The following is a 21,351-nucleotide window of genomic DNA, read 5'->3' on the forward strand; positions in this document are numbered from 1 at the left end:
GGCCCGGGTGCTTTTGCTGTTTGTTCTCATATCCTGGCGAATTTACTAATTGGAGGCCAAGAAGGGGTTTCGGGGCTTTTGCAACAGCTGTTCAGGCTCTTCCATCTCCTTGCACCGGATGATGACTCTCAAAAGAGTTAGATCAGCCTTTCCGCTATTTTAAAAATTAAATTAGAGGATGAAAAGAGCAACTTTGTAACATATATTCTGGGAAAAAAATCAGCAATAATGATATCTTCTCTTTATGCACGAATCTAATTAGCAGCTCAGAGGCTGGGAAGAATGGACAGCAGTTCAGGAGGACATTCATTCATTAAAGTGTGTAACCAAAATGGCAGGAAATGAGTTTAACATATTGTCCAGGCCACCTCACAAAGATCTAAGCATGGCCAGCGCCTGGGAGAGGGGTCTAGGAGCTGCTCCAGCACCTCTCTGTTCGTCAGCGCTGTGACCTTGCTGGACTAAAGGCTATGATTCTTAGCGAATACAAGGAAGTTGGACAACCCATACTGCTGGCATACTGGAAACAACTGCTTGGTTAGAAAAATTACAACTTTGTGAAGCACAAAGTGGTTATTTCAGTTTTTAACCTTTGTCGTAAAGACTCTTCCTATTTCTAAAAGCAAACAAAACAAGGTTTTGGTTCAGGTTATGAACTTTCCATTTGTAAGCTCTTCCATTTAAAATGAGGGCCTTCCAACCCTCATCACCCAGTTTTCATCTGACATACGATCACCATCAGAAGCACCAGCATCCCAGGGCTTGCTCAGAGCTTTGCTTGTGCACACCTCTGCTTCAGCCCCGGGCAGCAGTGCTGACAGCTGGCTGGTCCCTCGTGGGTCTTGTTCTGCCTGGGTGGGGGTGGGAGCTGGGGAGCTGGCACCTTCCTTCTTTTCTGCCTCTGCATATGGTGCAGAAAGGGGAAGGGTCTCATCCCTTCTCTTCGTTAAAGTAATCAGTTGTGAAGACTTAAGAAATTTACCGTGCGAAATTACTCTGTTCTGGATAATTTAATTAGTGCTGAAACTTTGTCTTTTGTGGTTGGGGACTTGACGGTGTGGTTTGTGTTTTAATTCTGTAGCTTTATCTTATTAAGAAAAAGGTGTACTCAGTAGGAGAAATTATTTCTCATACATGTGGTGATGAAGATAAAAGGTGTTTTTTTTCTTTTGCAATACAAAGCGAGAACGGCCCTCTAGTGGTCACAGATTTAAAAAAAAAAAAAAAAAAAAGTGATAGGGGGATTTTCTTCACCTCACCCAAGCAATATTGCAATAATTGGTCTCTCCAGGGCACTCTAACTAGCAAAGAAACCAAAATGATGAAAGTTTTTTCTCTTCTCCTTGACATTCTCATGCTTCTAGATTGAGGAACTAAGATAATTTTTGCAATTTAGTCGTGTAATTGGCAACTTCAGACTGTGCATCTGGGGAGCTTTCACTTAACTGACTTAACTGTGCATGTTAATAACAATGGCAATTATTTATTGAATAATAGACTATTGGGTTTCTTAAGTAGCTAGAGCACTGAGCTGTGGAGCACAAAGGCTAGCATAAATTACACCGTCAGCTCTGTTACACAGTTTGTTCCTGAAACAGCAAAATCCAGCCTTCTTTTTGTTGACTTTCTTGTAATTCTCTGTTTCTTTTCTTTTTGAATTCTTCTCAACAGCCCAGTGACTTCTCGGTATCTCTAAAGGCATCGGGGAAGAACAAACATTTCAAGGTGCAGCTCGTGGACAATGTCTATTGTATTGGGCAGCGTCGCTTTAATACTATGGATGAGTTGGTGGAACACTACAAAAAGGCTCCCATCTTCACCAGTGAACACGGGGAAAAGCTATATCTTGTGAAAGCACTTCAGTGACGTTGAAGATGGACTCGGCCGCCCAGGCCTCTTATAACTTCCAAGCCTTAGGTCCTAAATTCTCTTTTATAGAGCAGAGCAATATCTGAAGCAGGCTTAAAGAGTAGGCTCTTTCCAACGTGTTTGCTCTGTTGGTTGTTATTTGTCCTTTTTCGTTTGCCTACTTTTGTGTTTCAGTTCTGTTAATCTCAGATCACCTCCTTTCAGGTCGAGCCGTTCACTAGGTGGCCGTTGCGAGCGCTCACTTCCATGACCGAGTTCTAAACCCCCCTCCTCTGCGTACGTTTACGGAGGTAGCTCGGATGAGAAGGAGGGGGGTTTGCAATTCAAAGCAGTGTTAACCTCTTCCAGCGGCTCACGCAGACAGAACTCTTCGTTAAGAGACATCGGGCACAGCTTGAATGCACTGAGGCTGCAGCTGAGTGAGTGAGATACAGTAGACATGACGGTTGTGGCTGTGAGTTCTGTAGCTATTTTGCTTCCCGTATTACAGAAACTCCTAGCTCCTAGAAGCACTCTTTACACTGTACTCTGCTATTACATTGCCTCTCTGACTCTTCGCAAAGAGTACACTAATTAAAGCATTTTGTAATAGTACTTCCTAAACTACTATGGTAAGATTGTAGTAAAAGAAAACTATCTAGTGTATTTTGGTCTGTAATTGCAACAAAGAGAAATTTTATTTGAAAGTTGATTACTAGAGAAAGAATCATTGAAATGTAAAGACTGAATGTTTTGGTAATCTACAACCAAATGTGCCATCCACATAATGCTTTTTCCTCTTGCCCTTCTGCTTGTTTGAATTAAACAATTATGTATTTAATTCTCAAAGTAATATGTATCTGTAGCTGATTGTTGACACTAATACAGAAGATTAATAAAAAATGATCTTGGGATGGGTGGGGCGGGCTACCAACACTATATATATATTTGCTTTACAGAAAGAAATCTTCAGGTTTTACAGAGGATGGTGTGATTGGTAGGAAGAGACACACAGAATGTTTATGAAGAAAATGCATTTCTCTCTTTTCTTTACATTTAAACTCCTTTATGGTTTAAATATACAGTCTTTAGATGGCACACTCCTGAGATTGAAGAAGGGGATCTTAGGATCTCCAAATCTTGCATACTCAGTTTTTTGGATATTGTAATAAAAAAGGTATTATGTCACGATGGAGTACTGCATTTATCCTTGGGTGGTAGTCCCGGTGTTCCTTTAGCAAGGTGAAATAGAGTAAATTCTGAGTTTGTTTCTCTTGGAATTTATGTGACATAAAACAAAAAAAAAATTTGCCACCGTAGAGTACAGTTTGATATGAGGCAGCGTCTAACGACCTCCATGGTGATTCTTTCTGTGATAAGTCTGTTCATAGCTTTAATGAAAACTGCAAGAGGGAGCTGCTTTCTGGTACCTTTTCTCAATTAAAACACGTTCCTTACAGATTTTATATTTCAGCCAGTAGTATTATGTGCGTAGCTGCAGCATAGGCAGAGCAGACACCGGTCTGCTGTGGTGCAAACCATACCATTGCCAGGAGACTGCACTGGTACCTCTGGGAGTGAAATCACCCTCTTGCTCAGCCCTGGCAGGCAAGTACGATTTTTCAAGTTCTACATGCATATTATTTTCCCACCGCTCTTGAAATCTTGTTTCTTTAGCAACTGTAGTTTTCTGTATGTGTTAACTAAAAATTGGGCACTGAAACTCCTGCTTGGTCCAGCCTCATGAAGGAAAGCAGAGATTCAGGACAGCCCAGAGCAGTTGTGTGTTGTTCTGGCGAGCACTACCTATGGCTGTGTTCCGGGAACAGAGCAGCTTTCCTTAGGGAGCTGGTGAGAAGTGCCAGTTGTTTACAGTCTGCTTGCGGAAGGACAGCACAGTGGCTTCCTTCTTAATCTTCACAAGAGAATTCTGCAGAGAATGTAGGTTTTTTTGCCGTCTAACATCTAGTTCTTTATTTAGGTAAATCTAAGCGTGTACCTTGAGTATGGCAGTGATGTTAAGAAAGTCAATTATACACTTGCTATATTTTGTTGTTGGCTTTTTTTTAAGCAAACAAAAAATCCACTTTTTTCTAGTTTCTTTTTACAAGCTCTGATAGTTCCTAACCCCTTTCTAGGCTTGATAACTTAGAACTAAATCAAGTAGACTTCCAAGTGAAGTTTTTACCATATGCCTTATGCTTTGAGGGATTTTTAATCTTGTTGGTTTTTGTTTGTTTTTTCACCTGGTGCCTTGTAAAGAGCTTCTGTGTATAGAGGTGCAAATTGTTGAAGTATTTTGTTTTGGAAGCAGTTAGTTAATTTATGACCCAGCACTGTGAAACGACTAGCTCGAATTATTTTTTCTTGAAACAAGCTTCATCTTGTTTTTGCCCACGCTGTATTTAATCAACATGCTGTCTATTCAGCGGGCTCATTAATAGGTCTTCAGTCGTTCCCAGTCTTTGCTAATTAAGATAGGTTTCTGCAAGTTTTGCTGCCTTTTTGACCTCGTTTTCTGGATTGGGCCTTAAGCATTAAAAATCTTCAGTGGTAACAGCTTAATAAAGGTGTAGTATGACATGGATTTTTTTTTCCCCTCATTTTCTACCTCCCTTTTCCTATCATTTGACAAAACTGCATTCCTGTTTTTTGACTACTTAAAGCCTCTTTACCAAAACTTAGGACTGGGATGTGAGTTTTGTTGTAAGATTATAGGAATTGTGGTTACCTGAGTTTCTTCAACTGCAGTTTTCATTAAAGGCTCAAATAATTTCTGATGACAAAAAGACGGTCAATTCCTTTCACCTCTGAACTTGCACATCCTTGCTCTTCAATTCTGTAGCACTCCTTTCCTAAGGGTGTTATATTTAAAGGATGCTGTGGTTACTGTTCTTCCTAAGTATCTTAGTCCTTGGTGTAAGCTTTTATGCTGTTGAGCCTTACAAAAGTATGTGTATATGCAAAGTTTCCAGATGGGTGGGGAGTAGGGCCTGGCTATCACCAGTGCTTTGTTTTATTTTTGGAGGGAAGACAAAGAGATGTTTTGCTTCTGTTTTCTGGCCGCTTCAGAGCGGTGCGTAGCTGGGAGCTGGTGCTGTTTGTCATTGAGCCTCCGCTGCCATGCTGCTGTTACTGATGGTGGTATTTGGCCAAAGTGCTGGGAGAGCTTCAGGATTTACTCTGTTTTGCAGATGAATGCACACAAGCTTCTCCTTAGGCCCCAAGCCAGGCAGTTTCTAGCCAGCTCCAAACTGGAAGAAGCGTGAACCTGGAGCATGACGCTGAGTCTCAGCCCGGAAGGCTTGCAGAGAAGTACAGCAGAAACTGTTTAAGACCGCTGTGCAGCTTTCAGCTGATTTAGGGTGTCTGTCAGCAAAATACGACACAGTTTGGTTCCAGATAGCCACAGCTGACCTGATTTAGTTCTGAAGGTAGTCACACAGCAGTTGCAGGCAGATTATTGAAGGATTAAGCGAAAAGTGAACCAAGAGCATGCCAGGTGAACTCACTTTGGTCCTACTGTACTGTAATAGCAAAGGGTTTGCTTAGCCTTCCCTTTTGGGAGAGAAGAGGTGGTTGGTTAATTAACATGAATATGGACAGTGTGAATGGACTATAAAGTCACGGTCTTGAATAATTCTATTTAGTGTTTTCTTCAGATTTGTTTATCTTACAAATTTATCTGGAATTTTAAGTGTACAGCGATTCTTCCAAGCCTTTATTGTAGCTTTCCTATATTGTAAAACTGACCGCCTGGTTTAATGCTTTCACTGAGGGCAAATCGAGATCTACACTTAAATGATGAGTTTTGTTATAACAAAGCTGAAATACTATAAAACCACTGTACAGTTTTTCTTAGAAAAAATGACCAGGTTTTGCCTAAATTCTAAATAAATAAAACCAGAAAAGGGACCACACTTCTTTTGGATTAAGTCTGGCATTTTGCTTGGCAAAACCTACTAAGTAATTGGAAGGACATTTGTTTCTTCTTGGTCTTAAACCAGTTCAGTAATTTGGAAGTAAGGGAAACCTGCACAATCTCTCTGGAATCTGAATCTGATGAGTTCTGCATCCCTACTCCAGTAGGGTAGGATGACTCATTTTTAAATGGAAACTTGTTAACATATTCATACCGATAAGCTATGAAAGATAAATTGCTGAAGTAACACTCAGCTCTTGAAAATTGCACTAGGAACCGTGAGCCTTCCTACTCCTTTCTCTTCAGTCCTAACAAAATGTGGTGCTGGTTTTTAAGTGGAAAAGTATAAAGCAGCAAGAGTGCAGAGTGCGCGGTCCTTCGTAGCGCTATAGATCACCTGGACCACGTGAATAAAGGGTTTCAGAGTGAAAGGAAGATGCTGGTAGATGCTGCTATTCCTTTCACTCGTTGCTCCTAGGCGGATTAGGCTGTTAAGTAACAAGTAGATCAGCTGTGTAGTACTATCCTAGAAGGCATACTGCAATTCTAACCCAGCGTGCACCAAGTTTAGTATACAATAATGCCTTGCCTTTGTACCTTCTTGTGCTAGTGTCTTGCAGAAGCAGTGGGTTATTGTCTGGTTTAGTTGGGTATTCATATCCATAACTGTTGGACATAATATATATATATATATATATGTATGTATATAGACTCACACACATACAGAGAATGTTTATGGACCTCAAATTACCTAATGTGAAATATTCCAGTTTAAGCTGTATTATATAGAGGTCCTTTGCTCTGGAGCCCTTTGCTGCTTTGATATTTTAAAACACCAGTTTCTCTTATATGTTTTCTTGATGCTTCTTTTCTTGTTATAAAACAGATTTTTGTCTCCTCTGTTGTTTGAGGTACCTACCCAAGCTCCTATACAGAAGCTGACTAAGAGAAGTGGCATTTAGCCTTTCACATATTAGACAAGTTTTTCTTTGCTTTTTCTTTCCTATGTGGTAATATTAAGTGCTTTAGGAGTGGGAGGTTTAAAAAAAAAGGTCTTTAAATTGACAGATTATCTTCAGTAGTGGGAGTCCACAGTTATGAGGAAAAAGTTACAGGTAAGAAATGTTCTCTTCTATTTCCTTGTGTGAATTCAGTTTGGAATTCAGCTTGACATCGTATGGCACTGATGCATGAAGCATTAGAAAGGTTAACAAATTAATGTGTCACATGTTAAATCTTGCTACTGTATCTCTTATTGATGAAACAAAGCACTGTGTGGTTCTTGAACCACTTGAAAGGTGGTTTTGCCCTGATAGTGACCACTAGTTGTATTTCACAGATAAAATCATAATAGATTAAAAAAATATATGTTATTCTCAATGTCATACTCAGAAAACAATGCTGATCTTCAAAAGGGGACAATTTTAATTTTGAATTTTTTGGGGGAGTGGGGGGAAACACTTTTGGAAGGAAGGCCTATGAAGAGGTGTTTTGCTTCAATTTTCAAGCCAAATTTTGCATCTGAACAAATTTTCTGTTGCCTTCTGAGAAGCATCTCTTTGGGTGTGAGCCAGTCCACAGGTAACAACTGAACTGAATTAGCCTCCCAGCTGTAATTGAAACTGTGGTAGTGAATAATGGGTTACATTATTATTATTTTTTTATTTTGATTTCCATCAGATAGGATACATATATCTATATGGTAATTGATCAGTGGATACTGTGGGTTACTGACTTAGCTTTTCACCTGAGTTCAACTCCATAAAGCTGAAATAAGCTTGGTAATGATTATTTTTTTGTTGTTCCTTTTTATGTTGCAGAACCAGTAGTGCATTCAGAGCAATTACAATTTGTAATGCAAAGAAGTCCTTCAGTTGTGGTGGCTGGTATGTTTAGAATACTAAGTCTGTAGATGATGATAATACAGCAAAGAAGGAGTCAAGGGTAAGGGCGCCAGCAGACAGGCAGTGCGAACAGGCTCCTGGGATCACGAAGCAAGTATCTGAAGGTTTCTGTAGAACGTTTATTTCCATCTGAATATGCACAGCTAATGTATGAAAGTGAATACGAGTACCGATTTTTTTTGTGCCAGCTTTCCTACTGAAAATCCTTTTAGGTTTATATCCCAGTAAAAAGTGGGATACTGAGTGTTTACTTGACTTTGCACCAGTGTCAGCCGGACCTCGTGCTGGCATAACGTGTCTCCATTAAGACAAAGTGATTGTCTTAGAGCAAATTGCCATAATGCAGTCGAAGCACTTGTACAACTGACTAGGCACAGAGTTAAGGTGAAGAGCAAGCTGGTGAATGAATGTTCACCAGTAATAGATGGGTACCGTGGAGGAGTCTTTCAATCCGGTTACTTTTCAGTCCTTTACCCTGGCTAACTGAGCAGGTTAGCCAACGCTGTCAGTGTTTGACTGTTCTGTGTTAATAAGGCGCAGAGTAGTTTCTTATGCTAATAGGTAGCTTTGATCAGGGGTGCCACTTTTCTGGCTTCTCTCTGAGAAATTATAATGCCCTGAAGTTCAGGACAGATTTTAAAAAATTATCATTACTTTTTTAACTTGTCATTACTTTTTTAACTTGTTTCTGATACAGTATATCACGCACTTACTTCTGATGTACAGCACGCTTCTGATCTACAGTATATCAGGCACCAGCCTTCTGATGCTGGTTGGTGTTACCTCTTCTGCAAAAGGGAGAGGTCTGAACGTGTTTCAGAACTTAACCATCTCAGCTCAGTCATTTGCCACGTGGTGAATATTTGTCAGAATGCCAGTCATGGTCCCTTTGATGGTAATAATATCTCCTGTTTTTAACTGTGATCTTGGAGACTTGTGTCTCTAAATTAACATCAAATTTGTTTTTTTCTCCCTAGTCTCTTTTCTTTCCTCTCTTTTCTTTTCCTCCACTCCAACACTTTTTCCATGAAAACGCACATGCATTTGTCTTTGGCATTCCTCTTGCTTCCTGGAAAGTCGTCTTGTCAGTTCTGAAACTTTGCAGACCACCTGCAGTGACAGAGTTTTCATTGAATGTTGGCTTAATGAGAAGTAATGCCATTCTTGCTGAATGGCACGATCCTCTGGTGAGGTAAGTAAGAACTGGCAGTGCTTTCCTACTTTATGCTCGTCCTTTGAAGCACTTCATGCTAATGGAATGAACTCTGGCCATTTTTCAAAAAAAAAAAAAAACCAAGGGAATGAGTTCAGTTCTGGTTTAAATCAAATCACTTTTAAATGCATGTGAATCGTTTTAAAACTGTAAAAATGAAGAAGCTTGTTGAATATCTCAGAGCAGGGTGTAGCGAGGTGAGGGTCAGTCCCTTCTCCCAAGCAACGCGACGAGAGGAAGTGGCATCAAGTTGCTCCAGGGGAGGCTGAGGTTGGACTTGATGATCTCAGAGGTCTTTTCCAACCTAAATGATTCTATGACACTGCAATGTCTGGAACTACTTTACCAAGGGAAGGAGGAGACTGCTTTCTTCAGCATTAACAGGATGTTAATTCTTCAATACCAGTAGGACTTTTGAAAAATAAAACCAACCACATACAGAAACACGTCTAAAACCAAGCTGTGCGTAATAAATACAATTCTGAACCTTTGAGGACAGGATAGCACGCAGTCATCTAGCTTAATATTTTACTTATTTTTCAGTTAGTGCAGTGATTTTATTTTTATGCTTAGTTGGATGAATGATTTTGTTTGTGTGTTTTCTAATGCGGTTCCATGTGGTCTGACATTGCTTCCATTCGAGTGGTTGAGTTTCCAGGTATCCTGCTGCTCCTGTGCTTGGCTCTTCTGTACTGACTTCCTGCCCCATTTGCATGTGGTCTCCCAGGCCACCTTTTCTCCTTGCCCCTATTTAATCTCCTTTGCCCTAAGGTTTCTCAAATTTTTCAGCTCCTCCTTCCTTTTTTAGTGTGGACTATCCCTCCATTTTCAACCGTAATAGTTAGAGCCTACTGAACAGACAGGAAAGATTGCTCTGCTCTCCAGGCTTGTTCTTTTTACATGCAGGTTGTAGAGAAGCAGGCCCACGTCCCTGGTAGAGGTGTGTTTGTGTTGTGGGCACAGCAAGCAGTAGGTCACCAAGCAACTGTATTGTTTGAGCAAACCTGTTCTCATCGTTCACAGGGGTGGTTCGTTGGACATGGTAATCCCAGCCTAAATCAGCGACCTGGCTTGAGGGCTTCAGCGCATGTGTTGGCAGCATGGATCACTTGGTGCTGAAATGGGCCAAGTGTCTGCAACTCTGCAACAGGGAGGGGAAAAAGACATGGTCAGTATTTGTGTGGATTTACCCCAAACGTCTCACATCATGCTCATCAAAATGAGCTGTGAAATTCTGGAGTTATGCTGGTATTTTAGGGGAGGAGGAGTAGAGCTGCATTTGTTTTGTTGTAAAGAAAGGAATTTAGTGCCCATCCCTCCTTTCCTGCTTGCCTAAGCTTCTTCTCCCTAACCTACTGGATGGTGTTTGCTGGCACTGAAGAGAGGAAACGCAAAGGAGTCCTCCAAGAGAGCTGTAATTCAGCAGTAGCTGGTTTTGTGAGATCCGATTTGCTTGAAGTGCATTGATGCATGGTTAGTCTGACATAGTGGAGATGTTCTACTGGCATATAAATAACTTTTAACACTGTGTTGTAGCTGTAAATGATAGTTTGTGCAGTTTATTGGGACTATTATAATTATGGGGCCTGCTACAAATCCTCATTCAAGAACCATATACGGAAAACAAAACCCTTTAATTAACAAAAAAAAATGCCCTCAGCCCACGTACAAAAGGAAGGAACAATTCAAACTGAAGAGAGCAGCCAAAATAATTGCAGCCTACTGTATAATAATGATGGAAAGCAGACAAAGAGCATACACCGAGGAGCCATGGAGATGAAGTATCATAAAGGACTGGTGACAGATAACGCTATTAGGAGCGCGCTGGCCCACACGAACGCGATGATACATGTGTTGGCACCGGAGAGCAGGAGGGAAGTTGAGAGCGATTGCACAAGGCGTTTGCTAAGAGCACAGACGCCGCGGGCCCATGCGGGAGGAAATGCAGTTTTGTTCTGAAGCGGTTCTTGCTCTCTCTCTTGAGATGCAGAGACTGGCTATAAACAACAGCAGGCTTGAATAAGCAATCAGTCTCTGCTTCTGCAGCAGGAAATGAAGACATCTAAGAAATCCCCTTTGTCCCAGATAGATGTGTGCACGCAGGCTTACTTTTCGTCCATTTAAAAGCCTTCTTCAAATTTGAATCGTTCCAGAATTAGCTTGCTTATCCTTTCAGAGTCCGTACACACCTTTCTGCGGCAGTGCGATCGCTGGGGAAAGGTTTGATTGCATTTGAACATGTGTGCAGACTTGCCCTGGGCTGCAGAGGGGTGACTAATTGTGGATGAGCTCAGTGCTCTCTGAAGGGAGGGCCGGCATTGGAACAATTGCAGTTGTGCCCACAATTGCCTTCAAAGTCCTCTGTTCCTCCACCTTCCCCACCACCCTGGTTGCTTTGGGAAGCATATCCCTTCGCCTTCTCTGATCTGTTTGGCAGCTCTGCTGCTTGTCCAAATTTATTCCAACTTCTAAGTCTGATGCTTGGAAGTAAACCTGGATCCTGCTTCTCTTCACACCAGCCTTTCCCTTTGGATATGGAAAATTACCGGCTTTGTACTCATACAAATGCCAGCCACAGAACCTGGTTTTCCACTGCTGTAACCAGGTGGACGTGTGATGTGATGCCTAAAAAGCACCAAAATTCACTGTGGTGCTTTTTGTAAAGCTGGAGAAAATAATAGTGAATCTTCTCCTTACCTTCAGTAGGTTGGACTTTTTTTTTTTTTTTTTCCTTTTGTTTATCATCTCCTTCACTTCTGGACCTAAATACACCTTTCTTGTTACTCGTATTGACCGAGCCTGTCTTTTTGGTGGTTCCCCATCAGTTCTTGTGGGGCCTTCTGACTTCTCGAAGTAACCCACCTCCTCCCAGGCCGGTCACATAGAGGTGAGTTGTGAGCTTCCAGCATGCTGCTCCAAACGGAGCCATTCCCAGGCCCTGCGCTGCTAGCCTTTCCAATTCATAGGAGGGCAGTTTCTGTGCTCCTCTCCTTACTTCGTGCCCCAGAGCTCAGGAAACAGGCTGGTCCTGCTACAGTCTTAAGGTAAATGCTTCCAATTTACACTCACCACATATATCGGATATGCAAACTTGTTAACATCAGCAAGACTCTTGTACAGCCATTCAAGCACAGACACAAAACTGCTAACCCTCAGCGATGCTGTCTATGCTGGTACGCACACAGATGCCTCCGCATATATTTTCTGAACACTTTTCTTTCAGGTGTTAGAACATGATAGTGTTTACTATAAAAACACGCCGAAAATTAAGACTTCTACCTGAACCTTTGCATATGTGGCTGTTTTCCATACCTAGATACTATCCTTCGTCTGGTACCAAAACATTGGTAATGTTTTAGTTTTAATAGACAGTGGACATGAACTGAGATGCAAAAACAGAAAACAATTTATAAAGAGAATCACAACATTCATGCAGTAACCACAGAGAGCATAGCACCAACGTTCACTGTGCGTGTTTTCCAAGGACTTACACCAAGGCAGGTTGAAATTTAATGGAAAGATCAAAGGGACTACAGTTGGCTTGGGATCAAACTCCAGTACAATTTGTTTCTTACTGACTTATGTTTGATATCAGAAAGTACTAAGGCATTTACCTTTATGATTTTAGGAGGCCTAATTTTAGGGGATAGAAGGTATCAGAAATGTAAACTTCTGTTCTGGAGAATCTGACCGAATCATGTTTGTGTTTTCTAAACTATTATGCAGGAAGTATACTTTATCAATGGGGCAAAAAGGATAAAAAAAAAGTGGAGACGGTGCCAAATTGGCAAAGAAAATGTCCTGTGAAAGAGGATTTCGTGCTTGCTTTGCTATAAACTGTTGCAGTGTTCTTTAACTGAACCTGACTTTCTGTGTTTTCTGCTGTAGAATCACTACGGCTTTTTCCAGGATTAAAATTCAGCCCTCCAGCTCCAGAGCTCCCTTTCCTAATGCTATTTTACCCTTGCCAGAGGAGAGTGTTCTAAATGATGGATATATTTTTATCAGACAAAACCTTCCTAGTAAGAATTTAAAGGGTATCACGCTTCTGGACATACAGACCTCAGATTGGAGGAAAAAAGGATGCTATTGCTTTCGTGTTTTATTTATTTCAACTTGCAAATGAAGGAATGCCTGTGTGTTATCATGCCTGCACTCTTGGACCTTGCATTCACATCCCATAGGGAATTTGCACATTTCGTTCACCTATAAAAAGGAAGCATTAAAAAAAAGGGGGGGGAGGGGCATGGAAAGCTATTTCCATCAGTCTTCTGGAATTATACAGCAGACAGTCGCAGTTTCAGGACCCGTGTTCAAGGTAGTCTCTTGTTACATTACTGTATTGAAAACTTCATGGATATGTGAATCAACTACAAAAGCGGATTATGAGTGATGGGTTTCAATTTGTTTATCTCCTGGGTTTTGATTTTTATCTTTGTTACGAGCTAGTGATAGAGCATAAAGTTTAGACGAAGTTTGGCAGTTTCAGCGTTGTCCCTCTGGGTTTCTCTTTGCTTCACCTTCACAGTTCTTGCTGCTTAGCAATGCTCTTTTCTTCTCTGCTGTTGGGTCTGACTGGATTCACACCTTAATATTGCAGTAATTATTCCAGAATTCATTATAGGATTTTTAGTATCAGAGCTTGGCTACCTAAAGGGAACAACGGTGAGTTTTTTGTGCAGGAATCAGGTTCTGGCGACTGCTTGCAGAAGGATCTAGCTAGTTTACACCTGTTTATCTGTTGCAAACCAGTCTTCTTTTTCCTTCCTTTTGCTGCTACTTTCCCACGTCTTCAGTGACTCACAGCCTCCTACGCCGAGGTCTACGGGGACTGCCAGAGATGGCTTTGTTATTAGATGATGTTTCTTGATGACCCAAGTTTTCCTTGTAGTCCAATTCCAGTGAAGCGCTGGTGTCAGCCCTCTGGGTCTCTGGGGAATGGCTGGAGTTGCACACACTTAAGAGAAGCTTGTTCAAAGTGACCTAAAAGCTTAGAAGTCTCAAAGCAATCATCGGTTGTCAGTTCTGGGCCCCAAAACACAAGTTACTGGAGCACCGCTGTTACATGCCCAGGCTCTTCTGGACGTGTCGCCTCGCCCCGTGCTCTGCAACTCTGCTTGCCTGTGCACGAGCTTGATTACCTCAAATGTCCACACCACCCCTGATGCTTCCAGTATCATGGCCTTCTCTAGTGTCTGTGGGCTTAAAATGGGAGATTTCTAGACAGCATGTTGGACAAAAAGCACAATTTGGGGGGTCTGTGTGTGAGATACCGTTAAAACCCTCCACGGACTTTTGCTTGCATCAGATAGATGAACGCTCATTTTCTTGACAGAGTGGTGTGTTTCCTTTAGTTATGATAATGAATAAAAATATCCAAGATTACTTCTGTACACTATATAACCTTCTTATAGACCACACCCCCCAAAAAAGCGAAAATTAAAAATGGAATTAGAAAAATAAGTGGTCCTCTGTATCTTCTGCTGCCTGCTGTCAGAGCTTGCATTTCATCCACATGCTTTGCAGCATGAAGTACGGGTATTGCTGGTCTCTGTTTTTCACCACTGCATAGCTGGTGTATTCCTCCATTGCAAGAGTGGCCTTCAAAGTGATGAATTGCAACAGAGAATGGACTTGAAATTGCACCAATGCGGAATTGTTTCATAGAGGTTGCTGATTTGCTGTCATTCAGTTAATTAGCAGAGCTATTAATCACTTGGTTTTGCTGCTGATCTGAGCCACACTTTAGAAGGAGAAGAAGGATGCAGAAGCTATTCAAGATGAATCTGAACTGTGCAATTCTCTCTTTAGGTGCATACTGTCAAGATGCAAGGGAATTAATTCCCTTGTTGCTTCTGGCACAAACTGGATTTAGTGCAAATTGAGAAACTTCAGCTGATGTTCAGTGTTTTATTGTGTGTCAGACAAACCCAGAAATTTTCTCCATGACAACTGTGTGTGCTGTTGACTGATGAAATATTTTACCCACTTCTACAGTGGGAGGTTTTTTAATTAAAGAGAATAGGTAGCATGTACTATATCAAACGCTTTAATTCTGAAAACTTGGAAATGAGAATTAATAGATCTTTGCAGAAGTGTGCTTACAGGGGATTAATGACTTTTGTTAAGCTGGTGATTATTCATTTCTATTTGAATACATTGCTCAGAGATCACACTCGGAATCCCAAAATAATAATGGGAATGTGGGGGCTTGAAGGCAGGAAAGTCAGGACTGAATTGCTTTTCTTTCCAATGGCATGGAATTAAAAACCCTTGGCTGATGCTTCGGGTGATGGTTACTGCCATTTCAGCCCTGTGCTTGGAGCAGATCGAACCCACCTAGTACCTTATAACCCATTTTCAAGTATACCATAATGCAGAGATAGGGCTTAAAGAGAGAGTGGTAAAAATAAGAGGTGACAAACAGAAAAGCCCTATTTCATTTGGACAGTTGAAGGAAATGCACAATGAAGATCTGTCTGAAGATCCCATGGGCTTTGGTGTCACCCAGCTCTGCACCCAGAGTTGTCCCACAGGTTCAGAGAGCTGGGTCAGACCTCATTTTACCCGGATGATCAGCACAACCCCTCTTCTTGTGTCTTGCATCATTCAGAATGAAAGAAATTGCCCTCCCAGTTCTAGGATTGGGATTGGAAATAAATCAGCAGTAGTAAACAATACAAGTAAGCCCTTTGAAGGAGGTGCCCTCTAGAATAGTATCTGAAGAAAAGCATACCGTGGGGTAAGAATAAGGGAAAACCAAAGCTTTTGATGCAGCTGAGACATTAATGCTGAGAGGTTCAATGCAGCGTACGTTAACTGAGGCTGTGCCATATTCTCAACTACAGTAAGGCAGATTTTGTTTTTTTCTAGTGCATTTTTTGCTCTGTCAAATAAAACATTCCCATCCACTAACCATCCGTCTCAGCCCTCGTTAAAGTTGGTGGGAGCCTTTCCACTGACTGAAATGGCTGTTGGCTCAGCCCTGATCCTCCATGCTGGGCGTAGCGGGCGCATCCTTTCTGCTCAGAGGTGAGCAGAAGTAATTTGATGGCTGCAGAGTCTGAGTGAAATCCCAACCCCGCAGCATCCAAGGGTGAGACTCTCATTAACTTCATTAGTGCCGGGATTTTGCCACGAGACTCAGCATGGAACAAAATCACTGCGGTGAGAGGCAGCGGGCTGGTTGACAACAGAGAAGCTAGGTGTGCTTTATCTGGGGCTGGGATGCCGAAGCCTAAACCATTTTCGCTGATGAAATTTCATGCTGCCGTTTCCTCTGATGCGTGGGAACAATGGAAATACAAGTGAATTACACACTGCTGGAGCTGCGTGTTTTATACAGAGAGAATCTCAGGAATGGTACGTGGTATGGGTTTTATTTCCAAAACCCGCTCCCTCTGCAGTTTTCCCCTTTATCCAGAGGTGGCTGTATATATAATGCACAGCGGATAGCTGGAATATACTACTTGTCTATTTAGCTTCCAGCAGTAGAGACGGTGTCCCAGATCCATGCACAGATGGAAGAAAGAACAAAGCAGGAGTTAAAAAAAAAAATAAGAAATTTGGAAGAAAATAAACTTCTGAGAAAGTAATGAGCTGTACCCCTCCAGCTGTGCTATCTGCAGGGAAATGATGTATTTTTGAATTGGAAAGAGATGTGTGTGTAAGAAGGAGAAAAAAAAATAATGATTGGAAACACATGCGAGTGGAAAGGGTTTTCACCAAATTCTCCCCCAGCCTGAACAGAAAGCTGTCCATTATAATAATTGCAATGTAAGCCCCAGAAATGTGCTGCGCTGGAAGGTCAGATCCCTCCCCGGAGAGCGTGCCGGCAGAGACGAATGTAAAAAGGAGGCGCAGGAGTTCAGGGGCAGGTCAGCGCAGAGCTCCCAGCTTTTAAACAACTAATGTAGGATTTTCTAGATAGGGCTGAAAATCTATCTCCCTTAAGCACTTGGAGTTGAACTCCAAAACCCAAGGGGTCTGGAGATCTGGGTTGCTTTTGAAACTGCTTTGTGGTCCTCGATATCTCGTCCCGGCCTGCTTGCCAGCCTAGGCCTCGCTGCTGAGAGGGGCTCCTCTGCCCCGGTCCCTTCCCAAAGCAGGCTCCGAAGCAGGAGGGGCTGTGACCACGTCGATTCCCCTCTTATTTCGATGTAGGCTCAAGATGGCATCCCCCATAGGCACCAAGATCGCTGTCCCTCAGGAGGAGCGTGTAGGCCCGGCTACCCCGTTGCAGGGCCTGTGTTTGGCCTGCAGGTCTGGGCCTTCCTGTGTTAAATGGCTCATCCCTTCAAATACTTTTCTGTCAGCAATGCCAGCTGTGGTGTTCGTGTGTAGGATTGTTAAAAGGGGAAGGTTTTTCCCCCTCCTTTCCCGTGTGGTAATGCTGAACGCCTTCCTCCCCCCTCCCTGCTGGAGCCATCCATTTTCCCTCCTGAAGCACCCGGACAGCATGACTTCATCCGCTTGATTATCTCGAGTCCCGGGAATGCTGGCTTCATCCCAGAAACCACGGGAATGTGCTGAGCAAACACCCCTCCTCGGCAGCCGGCATCGGGGCTCGCGGCTGCAGCCTCCTCTGCAGGAAAACTTCCCCGGAGCTGCTTTTCCCTGAGATCATCCGTACTGACACGGGCTCGTCTCATCTGCTTAGCTGGATCGAACACCACGAGGGCAGCGTCACGGCCAAACAAAAGAGCTGTTGTTTGGGAGCGTGTTTGTGTAGCTTTCTAGGACAGCCTGCTCGCACAAGAGCGGGCACTCGTCGTGCGTTAAATTGCAGTTCCCTCTTCTACACCGGCGACGTGCTTTCAGTCCCTGCCAGCGGCTCCAGTGAAGTCTGCAGCCGATTTTAAAATGTTATGGGGGAAGAGGGGGGGTGCCTATTCTCCGAGAGCTTTGGCAGTGTGAGCTTCTCCTTCAGCAGAACCACGCCTTTCCCTCAGCTCCTTTTCTGTAGGGCAACAGGGAAGGGAAGGGAAGGGAAGGGAAGGGAAGGGAAGGGAAGGGAAGGGAAGGGAAGGGAAGGGAAGGGATTTTTTTACAGCTTGCCCTGACCCTCAACCTGTGAAGAACATCTTGAATTTCCTCCCCTAATATTCCAGAAACATGGGCCTGCCGCTCTTCTTACCACAGCGGAGGTGAATAATGCAGATGGCAATTGCAAATGCTTTCCAAATCTCAGTCGAGCATGTGCTTATTAGTTTGAGCAGTGTCAAGGTCCTGTCAGGCAGCGAAACCCCTGCAGGGTTAGGAGCTGCCAGTGCATGTGAGGACACTTGCTGCTTTCTGCCATGGTTCTCAGGGTGTGTGTGAAGCTGAGCATTGCCCCGGTGTCATGGTGATCGCTGCCAGCAAAGCTTTTTGGGGGGTGAATAAATCAGCCTGCTCAAATTAGGAAGTGATCTAAGCTCTTGCTCGTAACCCAAATCAAGTAAAACAAAGCTTTTATTTTGGTCTAATTTAGGAGAGGTTTAACTCTCTTTGGCATGAAGCCCTCTAAGCTCCCTCCTAGTCCTTCATGCAGGCGTCAAAGAAATTTCTATAGCTCAGCCAGAAAAGCTTTCAGCTGTTCTAAACCAGCAGTTATTCCTGTGGAGCCGAGAGGATGAGTTTGGGCAGCACCGAAACCCACCTCCCAGGAACCTTTCAGGTGGAAATGTTGAACAAACCCTTAGGGATTGCTCTTGAGACTCACATTCAAGCCAATGCTAATGTACAGGGCTTTGTATGCTCTAGAAAATAGGAGGTGGAGCTGTAACACAGAAGAAGAAAGTCAAGTATTTTTCCATCAAGGCAGCAACTAGAGAAGGTTACACGGGACAGCTGCTGCCTAATATTTTAGAGTCATCAGATGCAAGGAATTCATATTAAGGAGCTGGAGAGAGGAGCTCTTTGGAGCTCTGAACCCTGCTTTTTAGTTACCGAGTGGAAAAAAAAGCTTTTTGTTAACATTTTAAGATGGAGTGATGGCGGTTGATACAGGTCTTGATGTTGATCCAAAGCAAAATAATGGAACAACTGAAATAAGACTCTTTAACAAAGAGCTAAAGGAGGACCACTTGGTTAAGGTCGATCTACCTGACCTTAAGGAAAACAGATTTTGTCAAAACAGCTTGGTGCGTTTTACTGAGATTGCAAGCTTTTCCTGATGAAAGGCGCAGTAGAGTTGGAGCATGACTCCTTTGCATCTTGATCAAGAGAAAAAAATGAACAATATCCAACAGCAAGTGGTTTCAACACCGACAGGTCTCCACGCGGAGAAAGATGGAGGGAATCATCTCTGAGCTGGTGTGTGTTTAGCAGGGGTCCCCGGGGGTCATTTGTTGGCGTTTCACTATTTAACACTTGCGTCGATAGCTCACTCGAAAACAAAGCCATTACCGATAATGCTTGCAGATGTGCACACAGGCTGGAGACTGCTGAGGTAACAAATAACTCGGCTCGCTGAGGAGCCATCTGGATTATTCGATAAGCTGGGAGAATGCAGGAAGGGCTCATTGACAGTTTGCCCAGTAAAGGGGCTCGTATTTAGCGATTGGGGCAGCAGGTCTTTTGGGGCCTGGGGCTTTGGTTCTGGAAAGGAGTGACTGGGGGATCCTGACACAGAAAAGGAAATATAAATCCTGATGCTTCACCAACATGTAGCGTTTGATAAGGCACAGTTGCAGATGTGGAGGGAACCGTTAGAAGGCTCAGCACAGTCCTGGTAAAAGGAAGTAGATTGTTTACAGAGCCACTGCACATTGGATAAAATCCACTTTTGTGCAGAGGACTAGCGCAGATAACATCTAGGTTTTGAATGAGATTTTCATCTTAGGCTGCCTCTCAGTGCAGGGGTGGAGTTTATCCTTTGAGCCCGTGTGTGTAATGGCGCTACAGCAGGATTTCAACTCTGTATTTGCTGTTTTCCTGGCAAACATTTAGGTAAATGTTGCATTAAGCAGGCATTTATTTTTAATAACATCGACATTTATCTTGCTTCTCTCCTGACATTTTTAGCATCTTCGCAGATATCTGCATAGCTATTTCTGTTCTAAAATTTGCACTAATTAATTGCTTTTCTGTGTATCTAAGGGAACAGCTATCAGCAAAGAGAAAGGAAGGCACTACAGTTACGCATTTTGATTAAAGATAAATTGAAATACTTAAAGACGTGGTATTTAACTTAGATGCTTTAGGGCTGAAAGCCTACATCCTGATACCTGTTAAAAAATACCTCGCTCCCTAAATGATCTCTATTCCAGGCATTTCTGACATGACTAAGGACAGTCGTGGAATGTGGCCCGTGGTAATTACTGTTTTGAGACAAGGGGGACGCTTTCTGCTCACCCAGAAATAAATCATTTTGATCGCTCTTCTCCTGTCGCAGAGCTCTGTTTGTATAATTTAAGATGCGTAGCAGAGCAGGGAAGCCTTTTAGAGTTGGACCATGCCAGCAGTCAGCAGCAAGGCAGCTAACGCGAGCGATGGGCGAGTGGAGCAGCGGCAAAAGCTTCTGGAGCTGGCTAGCCTCGGGGATGCTGCGCGGTGCCACACGCCCTGCATCTTTCAGGCATCAACACTGATCCTTCTGGAGGTGAGAGCCAGTTTGCCCTGATGTGGGTGAGCTTCCAAAGCAGTTCAGGATCGTGGCCCTTGGAGTGGTCTAGGAGAGGTGAGAGGAGCCGCAGTCACATCGAGAGAAACCCCCTGTTGAGTCAAGTGCCAATAACGGGAATTAAGTCATCCTGCGAGCACAGTTTTGGAGTATGAACATGTGTAATCGGTTTGGTGTCTCTTAACAGGCCTGTGTGCCATGACTGAGTGCTGCTAGAGAGGCTTTTGGAGAGGAAGGAGAGAGTGCCCCCTTTGAGAGCACATTTGCTGAAAGCTGTGGATGGATCCGCTCCATACACTCATGGGGTAGGCTCACGAGCAGAGAGCTTCTTGCTGAGGTATTAACCACCCCTTTGGGAAGGGTTTCTAAAAACAGCTTTTTTTTTATTACACGGAGAGCATTTGAAACAAACCGTTTAAGGCAAAAATTGCTGATGTGCTTGTATCGATTCCCTTTCTGGGGCTGTTTCTTCTTTCATTAGTCTTGAAACTGAAATGCTCTGGGAAATCTGAGAGCTTTTTCCTTCCTGCCTCGATACAAAGTGGGCACCCAGCATCTGCCACAGGCAGGATTACTTCATCGCCTTCTCTGTGTCCATTTGAAAAAGCAAATGTGTTTTGCAGGTAGTTTGCATGTCTAATGCAACTAAAGTAGGCAGAAAGAAAAGACCAAAAAAGGTGTCTTCATTTCTGTTTCATTTCTGGAGCTAGTCTGCTATTGTGTAAAATTGTGTGATTGAGGCATTCTTATTATAATTTTGCAGATACGTATCTGTAATGCAAGGCATTCTACACCTTTTTGTTTCTTTTATAAATTTTTTTGCTTTCAGTTCTGAAGTAAATTAAAGGTTTCAGATTGA

At 42.9% G+C, this 21,351-nt stretch overlaps 1 protein-coding gene across 3 annotated transcripts in view; it reads left to right on the plus strand.

Moving 5' to 3' along the window:
- NCK2 (NCK adaptor protein 2) overlaps nt 1–3,036 on the plus strand; it is an 85,158-nt gene extending 82,122 nt beyond the window's left edge. For all 3 annotated transcript variants that reach the window (XM_080602286.1, XM_080602287.1, XM_080602288.1), the window contains one exon: nt 1,672–3,036. In XM_080602286.1, the coding sequence (XP_080458412.1) occupies nt 1,672–1,866 (195 nt within the window). In that variant the 3' untranslated portion in view covers nt 1,867–3,036. The remainder of the gene's footprint in view (nt 1–1,671) is intronic.
- The last annotated feature ends 18,315 nt before the right edge of the window (nt 3,037–21,351 follow it).

Source organism: Anser brachyrhynchus (genome assembly GCF_964034855.1).
Source record: "Anser brachyrhynchus genome assembly, chromosome: 1".
NCBI lineage: Eukaryota > Metazoa > Chordata > Aves > Anseriformes > Anatidae > Anser > Anser brachyrhynchus.